The sequence below is a fragment of the Pristiophorus japonicus genome, chromosome 9 (assembly GCF_044704955.1).
Source record: "Pristiophorus japonicus isolate sPriJap1 chromosome 9, sPriJap1.hap1, whole genome shotgun sequence".
NCBI lineage: Eukaryota > Metazoa > Chordata > Chondrichthyes > Pristiophoridae > Pristiophorus > Pristiophorus japonicus.
Genome location: NC_091985.1, coordinates 30864849 through 30881876, shown reverse-complemented (window position 1 = coordinate 30881876; position 17028 = coordinate 30864849). Strand labels below are relative to the sequence as shown.

Sequence of the window (17028 nt, the reverse complement as noted above, 5' to 3'; positions counted from 1 at the left end):
TACAGCTCGTACTGCGCCGTGCCCGGCTCAAGAGGACAGCAGGGAGCCGGAGAACCTGGAAGTTTTTTTTAGGCGCACTATATGGCGCAAAAAACGGGCGTCCAGGTCGGGGCTGCGCCGTTCTAGGCGCGGCCCAAAACTTGGGCCCAATATATCTCATTACTCACTGGATTATTTGCTGAGCAATTGGGAGAACTCGCTGTATCTGTTTAATACATTCTGTATCAGTTTACCCTATTCACTCATTCACGGACTGAATCCTTAAGTTACTAAATTCTTCGTGAATGGTGCGACACTGATATGCTCCACTTTGTGGCACAAGAGGAACGCTGAAAGGGTGATGGAAGTAGATTCAATAGTAACATTCAAAAGAGAACTGGATAAATACTTGAAGGCAAAACATTTACAGGGCTATGAGGAAAGAGCAGGGGAAAGGAGACTCATTGGATAACTAGCAAAGAGGCAGCCCAATGGCCAAATGGTGTCCTCCTATGCTGTATCTTTGATTCTGTAATTATATTCTAGGGTCACAAGTTGAGGGTATGGTGGAAGCTCATAATTTCATAAGCTGATTAAAATATTTGCTGTAGGTGTGTGCTAATGAAATGAAAGGCTCCAAGAATACCTGAGAGCTTTATGATTTTCCATTCTTTAGAATATAGCTAACATGAAAAAAAAATTCTTTGAGCACAGATTAGCCTCAGTATTGAACAATCTTGTTTCTTTTTTGTTGTACAATATGCATTGCCAAAAATCTGAATAATTGCCTTGACTACATGATGTGGTTTGAGTCTTAGCAGCGTAATCTATTAGTTCATTTTCTTTAACGTGCATCAATAACTATGGTCTTGGGAAAGTGTTTAGATGCTAAGGATATTTAGCAGGTGTGAGACTATCACTCACGAATGGATCTTGGGCCCTGATTGTGGGATTGATTTATACCGAATCTTTGCACTACTGTGTGACTGCACCCCATGCCTGCTTCTTGTTCCTTATCCAGCTCTCTACTGCCTCTGTCATCATTGTCTACCACTCCTTCTCTGTCACTCCTCAGCAATCCACTTCCATAGCACTGCTCTGTCCTGGTTCAACTGTCACAACAACCAAGATAACTAGCTTTCAACCCCATAATAATGTCCATCCCTGTCCCTTACGCAGTTGCTGAAACCCTAATTCTTGCCTTTATTGTCTTGAGGCTCAACCTCTCTCTATTGTTGGCTTAGTTAGCCTCCACCTTCAAACACAATACAACTCGATTCAGAATGCTGTGCTTACATCCACACTTACATAAAGTTCTGCCATCACCCTTGGTTTTGCCAAGCTCCACCTGCTCCCAGTGCCCCAATGAATTGATTTCAACATAATCTTAATTTTTAAATATCTCTGCAGCCTTTCTCCATTCCGCTAGCCATATGTTACTGGACACACTTGCTATCATTTCCTATTATTTCTGTTCCATTGACAATTGTAGTGACGTTTACAGCCACTATGCCCCTATTCACTGAACTAGTTTCCCCAATCCCTCTGCATTGCTGCCTCCATCTAAGAGGTCTCTTTAAAATAAAATATCTTTAACCGTATATTTACCCTGTTCTTGCCTCTCTTTCCCCTCCCCCGCCCCCCCCCCCCTAACGCTTGTGATTTTCCAGTATCTCCCCTCTCTCAGCATCTGTTTTCTTCCCTTCCATGTAAAGCACTCTGCAAAGTCTCTGTGATAGAAACATAGAAAATAGGTGCAGGAGTAGGCCATTCGGCCCTTCGAGCCTGCACCACCATTCAATAAGATCATGGCTGATCATTCACCTCGGTACCCTTTTCCTGCTTTCCATACCCCTTGATCCTTTTAGCTGTAAGGGCCACATCTAACACCCTCTTTGAATATATCCAACGAACTGGCATCAACAACTCTCTGCGGTAGGGAATTCCACAGGTTAACAACTCTTTGACTGAAGAAGTTTCTCCTCATCTCAGACCTAAATGGCTTACCCCTTATCCTTATCCTCTGGTTTTGGACTTCCCCAACATCGGGAACATTCTTCCTGCATCTAACCTGACCAGTCCCGTCAGAATTTTATATGTTTCTATGAGATCCCCTCTCATCCTTCTAAACTCCAGTGAATACAGGCCCAGTCGATCCAGTCTCTCCTCACATGACAGTCCAGGAGAGGATATCAGGTTGGAAGCTCAGCTCAGGATCAAATAGGACGCTGAGTTCAGCCTCACAATGGCCAGGGAGCGGGATGGAATTGGTGGCTAGGGCACAGAGGTTGTGGCGGAGGATGAAGACAATGGCATCAGTCTTCTTAATATTTAATTGTAAGTCATTCTGCTCATCCAATACTAGATATTGGACAAGCAGCATGACAAATCAGGCGATGGAGGGATCAAGAGAGGTTGTGGTGAGGTGGAGTGTAGATGTGGAATCAGATGTTTTTTCGGATGATGTCATCGAGGGACAGCATGTAGATGAGAAATAGGAGGTGGCTCCCGATAGATCCTTGAGGGACTCCACAGATAAAGATGCGAGAGTGGGAAGATAAGCCATTGCCATCACAGGGCTTTCAAACTGGTTGACAGGCCATCATGTAGAACATTAGAAATCGGGATGGCTCTATTATTTCAAAGTCTAATCTAGATTTTGAACACTATACCTCCTTTGATTTACCAAGATTGTTAAAATATTTCATAGAGTAGATACAAACAAATGTATCACAACTACACAAAATATGAATCGCCTAAAAGACTGTCTCAGCACAATTTAGTGTTGTAGCTCTGACTCACGCAAACCTTTTACAAATCTGTGACGGTCCAAACAAATTGTACCTTTGTAAAATGACATTTTAATGTTTGTGTGGGAAAGCTGGTGAGTGATGGGTTGGAGCATTGTCTCTGGGACGAGATTCAAATCCATCCCACAGTGAGGGGATCAAAGTTCTAGTTGTAAATGTCCACCTGATATAACCATTGAGCAGTTTCACATCAGTTTCTGGTCATCATGCATTGATAGCGCAAAATTGCTGAGCATTTGGTACTAAATCAGCACTCTCAGCGGGAGAGGCCTGAAGGATGGTTCATGTAGGAATTGCAAAAATGTCACTGTTAAGTTATCAGTGCTCTCCTGAGATCTAGCTAGGACATGTTGATGGGACAAAGGAGTGGGTGGTTTGCTCCATATGTGTCCCACTCTGCAGCATTAGCATCCCTCGCCCTAATGAGCACTAAAAACCTCACCTTTGTTTCTTTTTTTAAACAGTTTGGACTTGGAAGAGATGTTTTCCACAACATTTGTAGTTTTCAAAATATGAAATCTCTAAAAATGTGTAGTCTTTTGACTAGATAATGAAGATGTGATTTTCATCTCTGCTTAGATTAAAGATGCAAAACCTTGGACCGGACCAACATTATCGACACTTCTTCGGGACCTACGTCATATACAGAACAGCAAGGAAAGATCTAATAAACTCTTTGAATGGATAATAGCACCAGTTGCTCCAAAAAAGTTTTTTGGGTAGGTATGTGCAGAATAATTATAAAGTATAACTGCTTATCATGCATTCTACCTTTTAACATAATGGTGCTGCCTGCTTTTACAGGCGGATGTGTTTTTAAAAAACACAAAAACATATAAAAATAAAGTTGTGAAAACATATCTTATTTAAAAACCCTCCCCACAACGGGTAAGTTTATTTAAAAAACTTTTTTTAAAAATCGGGAAAATAAATATTTTTTAAGACATTAATAACTTTAATTTAAATGAATGTAGTGTATATTTTCTATTTTTTAGTGTTTTGGGTGTTTGGGTTGTGTTTTAGGTGTTTGAGGCTGTTTCTAATCAATGTAATAGGAGTTTAGAACCTTACAGAACTCCTATTACTATGATGCTTTCCCTGATTGGCTGCCCGGAGCCAGGCCTGCGCACGTCCTGACGTGCACGCACTGCGAATCGCAGTCAGGAGATGCCTCAGCATCGGAAAGTCGAATGTGGGCAGCAGCTTAAGATAGGTGCGTATTTTTTCTCTCAAATGCCCGCGGGAAGGACAAAACGGAATTTCAGGGCCAATCTCTTTTAACAGGATTGAAGTGCAGTAAATTAACTGTCAGAAATCATTTCCAAATCAATGCTCATTTGAAATAGTAATTGTCAGAATTATGTGAGATGATACTGTTATGGCAGCTTTTCCTAAGGCTGTATTTTTTGCATTTTGAATGAAAGCTATTTGATGCAGTGGAAGGAAGGAAGAAAGACTTGCATTTATATAGCGCCTTTCACAACCACCAGGCATCCTAAAGCACTTTACAGCCAATGAAGTACTTTTTTGAAGTGTAGTCACTGTTACAATGTAGGAAACATTACAACAGTAATAATTGCATTTCTTGTATGGGAAAGTAAAAGCTTCTTCAAGAGACCTATTTTATTTTTTCCATTTCTGTCAGTCTTCCTGGGTTGGATCACTTGTGTTCTGTGGGTGATCTATCCCTAACGCTCCATTCTGAGTAGATACTGGGATATGCACAAGAGTAGCCCATAGATGATTGTTTTGATTCATCATTAGACCACTCTTTATTTTTTACTATTTGCCTTGAAGCCCCTATCTATTCGATCCAGCAAGCTCTGCATGGCAACCTATTGAGCTTCCACCAAGGCTGTGAATATTGACTCGTTGTGAGGGCCCAGCTTCAGCACCCCTGAAGGTGGCCTCACTCTCCAAGGTAGATTGCAATGCTGATGCCCTGGGAGATGACACCACACAGGATGGAAGCAGAGCTCCCCACATGAAACCTGACATCAACCCAACGTGAATGAGCTGACTTCTGGTTTAATCATAGTGGCTTTAGAGGCATCCCTGCTCTCTTTTTCTCCCCCCCCCCCCCCCCCCCCCCCCAACGGTGATCTCTCTGATTCCCTGCTTCCAAAGACATGTATGCAACATCATTACCATATAGGAATCTAATAATACCATATTCACTAAGCAAGTTTCTTCCCTCCTCCAAAGGATAAGTTACCACCTGGGGTGAAGATAACTGTCTGCTAGCACTCCTTGCTGTTAGTCCCCACCATCCCATTTGGGCAGCAGATGTGCAAATCTGGGAATGCGCTTTTAATCCTGGTGGTCCTTGAAAAGTTCTCGACATGTGGGAGGTCCACAGCTAGAAAAGTGAAGTTGCAAATCAAGCTAAACTGTGTCTATGAGCCTCCCATAAGCTCTGTGAGTAAGCATAAGGTCTGTGAATCATATGATTATGGGAAATTTAAAAGGAAGAAATAGTTTTAAAATGTAGTGAGGAAGTTGTCAGCAATGTGTTGATGCTTTTTAAATAATTGAGTAGGATAGCATTTGGAATCGAGAGACCTTTGTTTTGACTTGTTTGAGTTGGACCAATGGATTGCAAACAGCTGTTAATTGCTGCAACTATTTAGGCAGTGAAGGAAACATAAAAATGATTCCTTAATTCAAAATTGAAAAAATATATATTTGTAAAGCAACGGCTTGACTTTTGTTGGATTACTGCATTTCAGCGCCATTTGGGAAAAGAGCCCAGCTTTGATTAGACGTCACAACGGAAACTACTACAGAGGCTTATTCTCCTCAGAAGATTTTGACAGAATTTTAAGAGAGGTAAACTCAACACTTAATACCTTTATTTCACAAGCTGCAAACAAAATAAACCAGTATAGTCAAAAACAATTGAATGTCAGAACAACTATTCAGTATCTGTTGTCTTAATAACGTCACATGGTTATTTTTGAAATGGTCTTCTGGAAACTATCATGCTATATAACATCGGACTTTCGCCTGGAATAACGGAGTTAAAAATCTAACTACACTGGCATTTACACTTTGCCTTTCCCAGGTCAAGGGGAAATTTGTCAATATTTAGGCAGTCTTGGAGATGGAAACTGAGATATTTTCCTCTGGTATTGATTGGGTTCTGCTATCTGCATAATGGATGTGAATTGGGTTGAGGAGGAGATGGGGTAGCATGATATCTATACTTTACAGGTAATCAAACAGCCTTTGCAACCCTACTAAATGCAGACTGTCTTTTAATACAGCTGTAATATTCTCCTGGTACATAGCTAATCAAAACACAATCCTCTTCAAGCACAGATTTTCAATTTACCGATCTCTTCACATTCATTCCCATTATCATCATCATAGGGGGTCCCTCGAAACGAAGATGACTTGCTTCCACGCCAAAAAGAGGACAGGTTCACAGGTGTTTCAGTGAAGGACCCGAACTACATCCTGAAGGGTGGAAGATACCTGTGCGTGAATTTTTTTAACGTGGGGTGGCCATTGCACACCAGCCACCACACGGGCTTGACAGAGCTAGGTCTTGGTCCAGTGGCAAGGATTACTGGAGACCAGCTCTGCTGCACAGACCTAGTGAGCACACATATCACAGTGTGGGCTGGTCCGTGCTGCCCTGGCCCCGAACTCGCGCCTCCTTCTCCCCGACCTTGCTGCTCCTGCTGTATCTGCCCACGCTCCCATCACTGACCTGGGTCTTAATGACGTCACTCTTCACGGCCGTCGCCCTTCTGCACCCGCTCGCGCTGTACCTTGTAGTGGCCTGCCTCCTCCACACTGCCCATGGCCGCTGCTTTTATGGCCCCGCTCTGCCGCTGATGTTCCCTCGCCGGTCGGGGCCTCCACGCTGGATTATAAGGAGAGCCTGATTCAAGTAAAGCATTTTTACAAAGTGTTGATACTTCTCCACTGCCGGTCAGACTGAATATTGTTATTTCCTAACCTCACCCAAAGACAAGAACGAAGGTTATTTTTCGCACCACAGCGCTGTATATGGGTTTTATTTCACTAACAATATTTTTACATTTGTAGCTAAGGTTAAACCTCTGAAGTGCAATAGTGATTTTACTCTATGGAAGTTATTCGTACCATATTAAGTTGTGTGAGTATTGGTGTTTTTTTTAGTTCTACCTTTTATAATAAAGTGCTATGAAATGAATCAATCTGTCTCCTATTAACCAGGATTGCCATTTTGGGGTGTGTGGGGAGTGGGAGGGGAAATGCAGGAATCTGTCCTAAAACAAGCTGAAGGTGGATGGTATGTGCTAAACATGATCTCATTGTTACACTTGACACTGTAACTGATCTTATAGCAGCACAGGACTGCTGGAGAATTGTATCTACTATCCTACACAAAGGATTTGCACCATTGACCCTCAATTTAAAAACACAAAACTATATCTGTGTCATTTGTTCAAAGTTAATGTATTAATCCATAATTCAGCTTGATCACAAATTTCATGCAGAGTTCAAAATTACACTCCCTCCTAGACTGGCAATTGTTCTGATGATCTGCAAGCAAATGGCTTGTCTGCTAAGATTTCTAAAGCCATTTTTTTTTTAAAGAGAGGGAGGCTGTGCGGGTGGTTGGGGGGGGGGGCGGAGAGAGGGAGGCTGGGGGGGTTGCCGGAGAGAGAGAGGGAGGCAGGCGGGGGGGGGAGGGGGAAGGAAAGAGAGGGAGATAGGCTGGGGGGGGGGGTGGGGGAGAGAGGGAGGCAGGCGGTGGTGGGGGGGGGGGGAGAGAGGGAGGCAGGCGGTGGTGGGGGGGGGAGAGGGAGGCAGGCGGTGATAGGGGTGGGGAGAGGGAGGCCGGCGGGGGGGTGGGGGAGAGAGAGAGAGAGATACGAGGGGAGGGGTGGGTCGGAGGGGAGAGAGGGAACTCGGGGAAGACTGATCATGTTCTTCCAACCCCCTACAAGGGACATCGTTGGAGTGGATGATATCCAGAAGCCACGACACTGTCAATATTAACTTCATACCCAATAAACCTGTTAACAATCCGTACACAATGCCTCATCTATGGTGGGGTGGGGGAAGGATGCACTTGTGCTGGGGTAAGGCATTGGGGAGGGATGTACTTGGACTGGGATAAGGCACTTTGGCTGGGGGGGTATGCACTAGGACTGGGTTAAGGCACCGGCTGGGGGGGCATGCACTAGGACTGGGATAAGGCACTTTGGCTGGGGGGGCATGCACTAGGACTGGGGTATGGCATTTTGGCTGGGGGAGGATATGTACTTGGACTGGGATAAGGCACTTTGGCTGGCCCTTGCTATGTTCTGTGGAACTCTGTCCTCTGTCGCTTCAGGAAGTCAAAGTGGATTGAGTTACAAATTGCAAAGTCAATGAGACTTTGGGATGGGCGATTCCAGTTTCACACTCCTGTGAAACTTTAGGGTGTTGCTTATCCTCCAAGGGAACCAATCAGAAACAAAGGGTGGAGCATGGTGGCCATTTTGGCAGTATAAATAAATGTGTCAATTTTTAATGACCAGGACTTTGGTATAAATGGCAACATTTCAAAGTTTTCAGAAATGTCGTAAGTAGTGAGGAGGATAGTAATCGACTCCAAGAGGACATAGATAGATTGGTGAAATGGGCAGACACAAAGCAGATGAAATTTAATGCAGAGAAGTGTGAAGTGATTTATTTTGGTAGGAAGAATGAGGAGAGGCTATTTAAACTAAAGGTACAATTTTTTTTTAAGTGGGTGCAGGAACAGAGACCTGGGCTTGTATGTGCACAAGTCTTTGAAGGTGGTAGGACCAGTTGAGAAGGCTGTTTAAAAATAGAGGAATAGAGTACAAAAGAAAGGAAGTCATGCGAAATCTTTATAAAACTGGTTAGACCGCAGCTGGAATATTGTGGCCAATTCTGGGCACCACACTTTAGGAAGAATGTCAAGACCTTAGAAAGGCGTAGAAGAGATTTACGAGAATGGTACCAGGGATGAAAAACTTCAGTTACATAGAAAGACCAGAAAAATTGGGGTGGTTCTGCTGAGAGCAGAGAAGGTTAGGGGAAGATTTGATGGAGGTGTTCAAAATCATGAATGGTTTTGATAGAGTAAATAAGAAGAAAACTGTTTCCAGTGACAGAAGGGTCAGTAACCAGAGGACCCCGATTTCAGGTAATTGGCAAAAGAACCAGAGGAATCACGAGGGAAAAAAATTACGCAGCGAGTTATGGTCTGAATGCACTGCTGGAAAGGCCGGTGAAAGCAGATTCAGTAATAACTTTCAAAAGGGAATTTGCTAAGTACTTGAAAGGGAAACCTTTGCAGTGCTATGGGGAAAGAGCAGGATAGTGGGTCTAATTGGATAGCTCTTTCACAGACCTAGCACAGGCATGATGGGCCGAATGACATCCATCTTTGCTGTATGATTCTGCGATAACGGGAGAGTGAGCGAAACGGAACCTGACATTCTTTCTAGAGGTATATTGCACCAATTAAACTCCATATTAAAATGTAACAATTTTGACAGCTCAAAGTACTGATTATAAGCCCATCCACACCTTATTAATTGTATTTTACGCCAACTCCACCCCATATCTTGCCACTTTCTTTAACAGGATTCAGATTTACAGCATGCTTAAAATGCTCTCCTAATCTCATTCTTATCCAGGAATACTGTACAGAACCACGTTTTACCGGCCTTTACACCCCAGTTATAAACGTTGGGACTGTACTCATTTAATAAATCTACCATTACACTATCTTGCATAGCTGAATATATGTATGACGTGAAAGTGTTTAACCTAGTCTCCATTTCAGACACTGTTTTACAATTGACTTGTTATTTTAAAGGACAATGTTAAATTTGGAGTAAACCTGGATGTAACAAGTTATTTTGACGGGGAAAAGGAAACCCATACTCCTACTGGCAGGGCATTACCTGTGGTGGCGTGGGACTTTTATAAGGTAAGCAGTAGCTGAAGCTAAATGTTTATATATTTGGAAGCACCCTAACAGCCACAAAGAAAAGATGATACCAAACCTTGAATGAAATTTAAATGCATTTGCCAACTGTTTTTTGTTTTAAATGTCGGAAAGGTTGTCTGAGCAAGGGAAATTTGGTAGTGCAAGGGTCTACATTAGTCAAATACACTTCTAGGAAAGCCAGCCATGCACTGCTTGCGAATATGTTGTGGGCTATACAATTCTCTCCTTATTGAAGACCACTGTGAGGATGCTAGTAAGAGATAGTAGAAGATTGTGCTGGAAAATTACTTGTGGAAAGATTTGGCATCAGTTAAGTAGCAATTTCTACAATCTATTGTCACTCTGAACTCTGCAGTATATTCGGTATTAGCATCCCTATTACATTAGATATGACTGGCTATATCTTACTGACTAACTTATTTTAACTGGATTTAAAAAGGCTGCCACCTTTGACTTAGGAGATGCAGCTAAAGATGCCTTTGTCCATGCCTCTGGGGAGGGTCCTGTTCAAAGAGTGGGTTTAATGCTCTGTTAACTTTATGACCATATAGCATTCTCACTGCTGACCCTTTGACATGGTCTACTTGGGAAAAGCTACCTAGGTGGCATGAGTTAAACAAACTGTAGTGAATCTTCATTCTGCTGTACTGTGCACCTCCACACCAGTAGCCCATAGTGGAATTAGTGTGTACAGCTTTCCATATGAAACAAGGTATCTGTAAATATTGTTGCTCTTCAATAAACATCATTGTTCTCTCACCCCCCCCCCCCCCCACTCCAAAAATGCTAGCTGTGAGTGGGATGTGGTCCCATTGACATCGGCAGTCCTCTGATACCTTGTCCAGATGCCCACTCTTCAGGTACGAGCCTAGCAATAAGTGTTGGTAGTTGATTCCCTTCTACATTAGCCATCTGGTGACCCCTGAATGGGTTTGCCAACTTTTGGACCTCTTGAATTGTGACTATACAAATTCATTTCCAATAGGACACCTAAAGCCAGGAGACTGTCCCATCAGTCCAGGCTGGATTGAAACCCAGATCCCAGAGGTGAAAGGCTATAGTTTAACTCATTGAATCACCCAATTCCCCCTGTTAACTTCTCTATTTCAAATGCAGACTTAACTGCTGTGCACCTTCAGTTTTTAGCTTGTCAACTTGGAACTTGGCTGTTTATTTGTGCACTGTCATAAAAACCATTGACTATTTGATCCAGTACAGATTAGATGCGAGCCGCTTTGGAGACATCTCCAAGTTGTTCACCTGCTGTGTTGACGGGAGTGTTGTCATTAGGCATGTATATTTGGAATTCTGATCAGAGCAGAATGGATAATATCAATCTTTAAGTCAATGGGGTAGAAATTCAGCGCGCAATGCGCATGCGCTGAAAACCGGCTTTTCCGATCTGTAAAGCTGGAGCTTGACGGATCGTCGACATCTCGGTAATGAGGACAGTTGTCCGGGCAAGATTGCAGGATTTACGCATATCTTGCCCAGCAAATGTCCTCAAAAATCTTGCGCCTGAAAAAGCAGGCGCATAGCCTACTTTTACAGGCATAAGAGTTTAAAAACATATTAAAAAAATGATTAAAATAAAAATTTTTTAAACATATTTGTTAAAACCCTGCCCACTCAAGTAATGTTATTTTTAAACCCTTGTTAGATCTCTTAATTTCCAATAAAATACGAACTCCGATTGTAGTTTTAATGTCACTTTATTTCTTGGCAGACAGCAACAAGCTCTTGGCTTTAAGCCAGATCTTTGTCCTTCTGAGACCACATGGTCAAAATGGCTGTACTTATACCTGGATCAATTTACAGAAAAGAACTCTCCTTCTTTGATCTTATTGGCTCAATTCATAGTCTTTTAATTGGCTCGCTACCCAAAGTCCTAAAATGTCAAGTTGATTGATGACTTAATGCAACATGCTGAACAGCACGTAGCAGCCTTGACTTGGGGAGTCTGAATTTTCACAGTCTGTCTAAATGCAATCTGTTTGAATTCTCAATCAATCCCCCCTTTGATTCTTTCACAAACGGAATCATAAAACATCAGGTATCACTGGTTAAACATTCTACAAAATAATTTCATACATGTTAATAGAGTTTCCTTCTAAAATTTGTTGATGTGTTTCGCCACATGTCCGGACTAGTAGCTTCCACACAAATTTACACCAACCCGAGTTCCATCGTGGCCACAATGGAAGTTTGGTTTTAGTAGGTTAATTAACCTTATTCCAATTTAATCCAAATCAATATCTTAGTTCAACCAGTAAACAACCTTCCCTTAAGCATAACATACCCCTGTGCCACGTACAGACGGTCTGCTGGGACCTGCAAGGTGTCTCACCTGCGGGACAGCAGCTACAGCCGCCTGGTTGCAACAACATTTAATCAACATAAACAAACAATATAAAAGTAAAACAATTACAACAAATAGAATTAAACCTTCCACCAATGAAGTTCCAATTGAACCTAGCCATTCAGTGGCTCCACTCCACAAAGTGAATGATGGGGGTTGCTTAAGTTTTTCTACCTCCTTTTGGATATGCTCCGCTAAGTGGGTAATTTCTTCGGAGCTATCTGGGATATATGTGCAACACTCAGTTCCGAGTAGGGTGCAAGTACCTCCCTTTTCAGCCAGGATGTAATCAAGGGCCAGTCTATTCTGTAGGGCTACTGTGTGGATTGCTACCATTTCTGCATTGATTTTAACTAGGGCCTCTGAGGTATCATTGGCTACCCGTTCCACAACGGATGCCATGTTAATGGATTCCCTTGCCAGTCTGGCAGGCCCATACCTGGGGATCAGAATGGCAAAGAACCTCTCTGTTCCTGTGATAGCTCTCTTAGGACGGTGTAAATGTTCCGACAGTGACTTTATATGATACATATAAGGCACAAGGTAGGCTAAATAGCAGGATCCCGTCCAATTCTGGGTCAGCCAAGGGTAGGCCTTGTGGCCACACACCCAATAGGTGCCATTATAGGCAATGAAGGTTAGTTGTTTCTTTGTCAGCAACACTCCGGGGCCTGTCCAGGCTTTTCCATCTGTTTTATTCAGAATCCCCGTTACTTAAAAAATTCCCACATCGGCTCAGTTTGGACGGTTCCATGGCTTGATTATATTATAATTCCGGGAGCAGTTACTATACCCCATATTTTGGCCTCCTTTGATGTTTCTAATCAGACAGACTGATTCCCCCGGTCTTCCTATTCCCGTTGTATTAGTGATAACAAAAAATGGGGGCCGTTTGGAATTATTGTAGCACGGTTGGTATCCCCCTTCAAAGGTAGTCAGATTGTAACCTACTGACTTCCATTTACGTGCCCAGTTTTCCGTATCCTGAAACGCATTGCCTGTTTTGTTTTGATTAATTATCTACTCAGCCATTTCCGAGATATTCAAGGGAACTGGCCTCAAGGGAATCCCTCCCTTTGAGTGAATAGGAATATGCGCACACACCCAACAACTAGAAATGTTACCTTGTTTGGCATAAATGTATGACATATATAAAAAGGTGTTTACATGTAATTCCCTTGCTACCCTACTATTTCCCTTTGGTGCAGAGGGTCGGCTAGTAAGAAGTAGGCCTATGCCTAGAATACCTACAATCAGTAATACAGTAAATTTATACATTTTGGCAAAAAGTAATTGTCCTTATTAGATTTCAGCTTCAGTTACGGGTGCTCGTTTAACGTGTGAAGCGTGGATCCAGGCTTTCTTTCCTTGGACTTTAACAGCTGCCTGGGTGGTCAATAACACTTGATAAGGTCCCTCCCACTTGGCACCCAAAGGTTCTTTATGCAACTTTTTCACATACACCCAGACTCCCGGGATGATGTCGTGCCCTCCTTCGGGTGGATTATCCCAAGCTGCCGATACCTGTCGGGAAACAGAACTAATAGCATTGGTTAAGTTCTGACAGTATGATAACAAAGTGTCACTCATTAAGTGAACATCAGCTTTCCGTAAATCGATAGTTCCTGGCAGCGACATGGATCTTCCTGTTATAATTTCAAATGGGCTTAGACCTGTAGTTCTGTTCAGGGTTGCTCTAATGCTACATAGCACTATTGGTAGTGCCTGGGGCCATGGTGTTCCTTCTTGGTGATATTTGGCAAGCCGTTGTTTGAGTTCGATTCATTCGTTCTACTTGTCCTGATTATTGTGGATGATAAGGACAGTGTAAATCCCACGTAATGTTCAGTAACCTACAGACTTCTTGACAGACAGCATCCGTGAAGTGTGTTCCCTGATCTGAGTTAATGCTACTCGGGACTCCCCATCGGGGAATGTAATCCTTACACAAGACCTTTGCAGTGTGATTGGCTGTGGCTCTTTTAGTTGGGACATCTGGAGAATCTGTCGACCATGACAAGAATGTTAGTGTATCCTTGGCATGAAGGAAGAGATATATAATCAACCTGCAGATGCTGGAATGGTCCGACAGAGGCAGGGGGCCTCAGTTGGGGCATTACCGTGATGGGTCCAGAATTATTTTTCTGGCAGACCACACAGCAGTCTGATACCAGCTGGGAATGTTTTTTAAATCCCCAACCCCACTAGCTTTTCTGGAACCATGCCGTCATCTGTTGTGAGGCCAAGTGTCCCCACGAGTGGATCTGTTGGGCTGAAAAAGGCATAAGTGCTTGTGGCGCGACTGGTTTGTCGGTGACTCTTTGTCTCCAGACACCATCTTCACATAGCTTAATTCCTGCCTCAATCCATGTCCATTTTTCCTCTCGGGAGCACTCGCCTTGCATTGTTTGAAGGTCTCGTGTCAGATACCTGAGTGCTTTCAATCTGCACATCTGTGTTGGTTCTTCTGGGGGAGCGCCCTATGAGGCAGCATCTTTAGCTGCCTGGTCGGCTAGGGCATTTCCCTGTGCTTCTGTGGTATTTTCCTTGGTATGGGCTTTACACTTCAGAATGGACATTTCCTGAGGTAATTGTATGGCCTCTAGTAAGTCTCGGACTTCTTTTCCATTTCGGATAGGTGTACCAGCAGCAGTGAGGAATCCTCTTTTACGCCATAATAGACTCCAAAAGCATAACCTGAATCTGTGTAGACATTAGCTGTCTGTCCTTCTGCTATTCGACATGCTTCTGACAGGGCCCGTAACTCGGCCTGTTGTGCTGACGTTCCTGAGGGTAAACATCCTTTTGCCACTACCTCATATAAGGTTGTAACTGCCCATCCTGCTTTTCTGCTACCATTGTCAACAAAGGAGGAACCATCTGTAAACAGGATGAGGTCTGGGTTGTGCAGAGGCCCCTCTGCTGCTAAGGCTGCTTCTTCAGTTTCTTTTAAAATCTCCACGCAGTCATGCTCTTCACATTCTCCCCCCTCTTGCTCCCTCGATTCTGACATCGAGAGCATAGCTGTGGGATTAACCGGGCTGACCTGGACGATATGGAGATTAGAAGCTTCCAAAACTGCTGTCCAGCGGGTCCATCTTGCTGCCGTCACCTGAGACATTCTATTCATAGACAGCAAAGCATGTACGGTGTGGGGACACTTGACAATCAGTTTTTGGTCGAGGACTAGACCCGCAGTGGTCATTACCGCTCGACATGTAGCTTCCATGGCCCTTAGGCAACTTCCCCATCCGAGGACTACCGCATCCAGTTTTGCCGAATAATAGCTAATAGGTCTTTGCTGATCCCCATGTTCATGTGTCAGTATAGCTGTCATATATCCTTTCTCATGGACAAACAGGGTAAATGGCTTACCACTGTCGGGGATTCCCAGAGCCGGTGCCGAACACAAAGCCTTTTTCAAACTCAGGAAGGCCTCTTGCTGTTCCTTAGTGAGGGTGATAGCTTCTTTCGAGGCACGCTTCCCCTTTAAAATATCATTCAATGGCTGAGCAAGCTGTGTGAAGGAGTCAATCCAATTTCTGTTAAAGTTACACAATCCCAAAAAAGACCTTAGTTCCTGAATAGTGGTGGATTTTTTAGCAGCCCGAATGGCTGCAGTTCTATCCTGGGTAAGTTCTCTCTTTCCTTGTGAAATCTTTTGTCCCAGGTGTACAACCTCTTCTTGGGATATTTGTGCTTTGTCGATGCTGGCTTTATGTCCTTTCAGCCGAAGGTGGTCCAGCAAAGCTCGTAAATCTTGTTCATGCTGTTCCTCCGTGTTTGAAGCTAGCAAGATATCGTCTACATATTGGATGACAGGGGAGGTAATTCTCGCAAATGGCTTTGAAAAGCCATGTGGAATACCGAAGGGCTGTTGTGGAAACCCTGCGGTAACCGGGTCCAAGTATACTGTTGTCCTTGGACAGTGAAAGCAAACCACTGTCGAACCTCCGGTGCCAGAGGCACCGACCAAAATCCGTTGGCCATATCTATAACTGAGAAATATTTATGTTCCGGTTTGAGGGCATTAAAAATGGTGGAGGGATCTGTGACCAAAGGAGCTTTTTGATCAATACACTGGTTAGCTTTCCTATAATCGACAGTCAAACGCCAAGTCTCATTAGATTTCTGTACCTGCCACACGGGGCTATTGGAGGAGCTATGCATTTTAATAAGCAACCCTTGTTTCTCCAATTGCTGAATAACCGGTAAGATTCCTGCGATGGCAGTTGGACTGATGGGATACTGTTTAGTGCATGGAGGCTAGGTCCCGGTAAATGACGCAGGCTCCATCTGGAGTAGGCCACAATCGTTCTTATCTTTAGCCCATATCGGGTGTTCCTTCAATTCTTCTTTCTTCAAAGTTCTAATTGACCATTTCACCCGACCATCCTTGAAATGCAACGATGAATGTATTTGGATTAGAACGTCCATTCCCAAAGGGGTTGATCTATTGGACCTATCCAGACCGGCGTGGTTAGTTCATGTGGACCCAGCCCTATAAGTACCGGTGTTGTCCTTTTAATTTCCATTTTATGGCCCCCAACTCCATAGGCTTTACGTGCCCTACCATCCAACGGCAAAAAGTCTCCATATTGTAGAGGTAAGCATGTTAATTCCGCCCCTGTGTCTAAAAGACAGTCCACATCCTTATCGCCCACCCTCACAGTTATATATAGCCCATCTCCCCTCTGTTGTATTAGTGCGAGGAGGGGGGCCAGGGTGGGCTCTAATCGTTTTTTGCTATCCCAAGTCACTCCTTCTGTTGTTGTATTGTCAGTCGCTTAAATGCTTCTATGAGGTCGTTATTTTGTGACAAGCCTGGTTTGTTGGCTGAATTGGATCCCTGGCTGCGTCCTCTTCCCCAGCCACGATCTTTCTGTTTTGCCCTGCACGTCTTGGCCCAGTGA

The 17028-nt window shown here is 43.6% G+C and overlaps 1 protein-coding gene across 7 annotated transcripts in view; it reads left to right on the top strand.

The window, feature by feature from the left end:
- riox1 (ribosomal oxygenase 1) overlaps positions 1-17028 on the top strand; it is a 69998-nt gene that overhangs the window by 22135 nt on the left and 30835 nt on the right. For all 7 annotated transcript variants that reach the window (XR_011594997.1, XR_011594995.1, XR_011594996.1 and 4 more), the window contains exons 3-5: positions 3369-3508; positions 5519-5618; positions 9622-9735. Coding sequence is in view for 4 of the 7 variants with exons in the window: in XM_070889241.1 (XP_070745342.1) it covers positions 3369-3508; positions 5519-5618; positions 9622-9735 (354 nt within the window). In the remaining 3 variants the exon portion in view is untranslated. The remainder of the gene's footprint in view (positions 1-3368; positions 3509-5518; positions 5619-9621; positions 9736-17028) is intronic.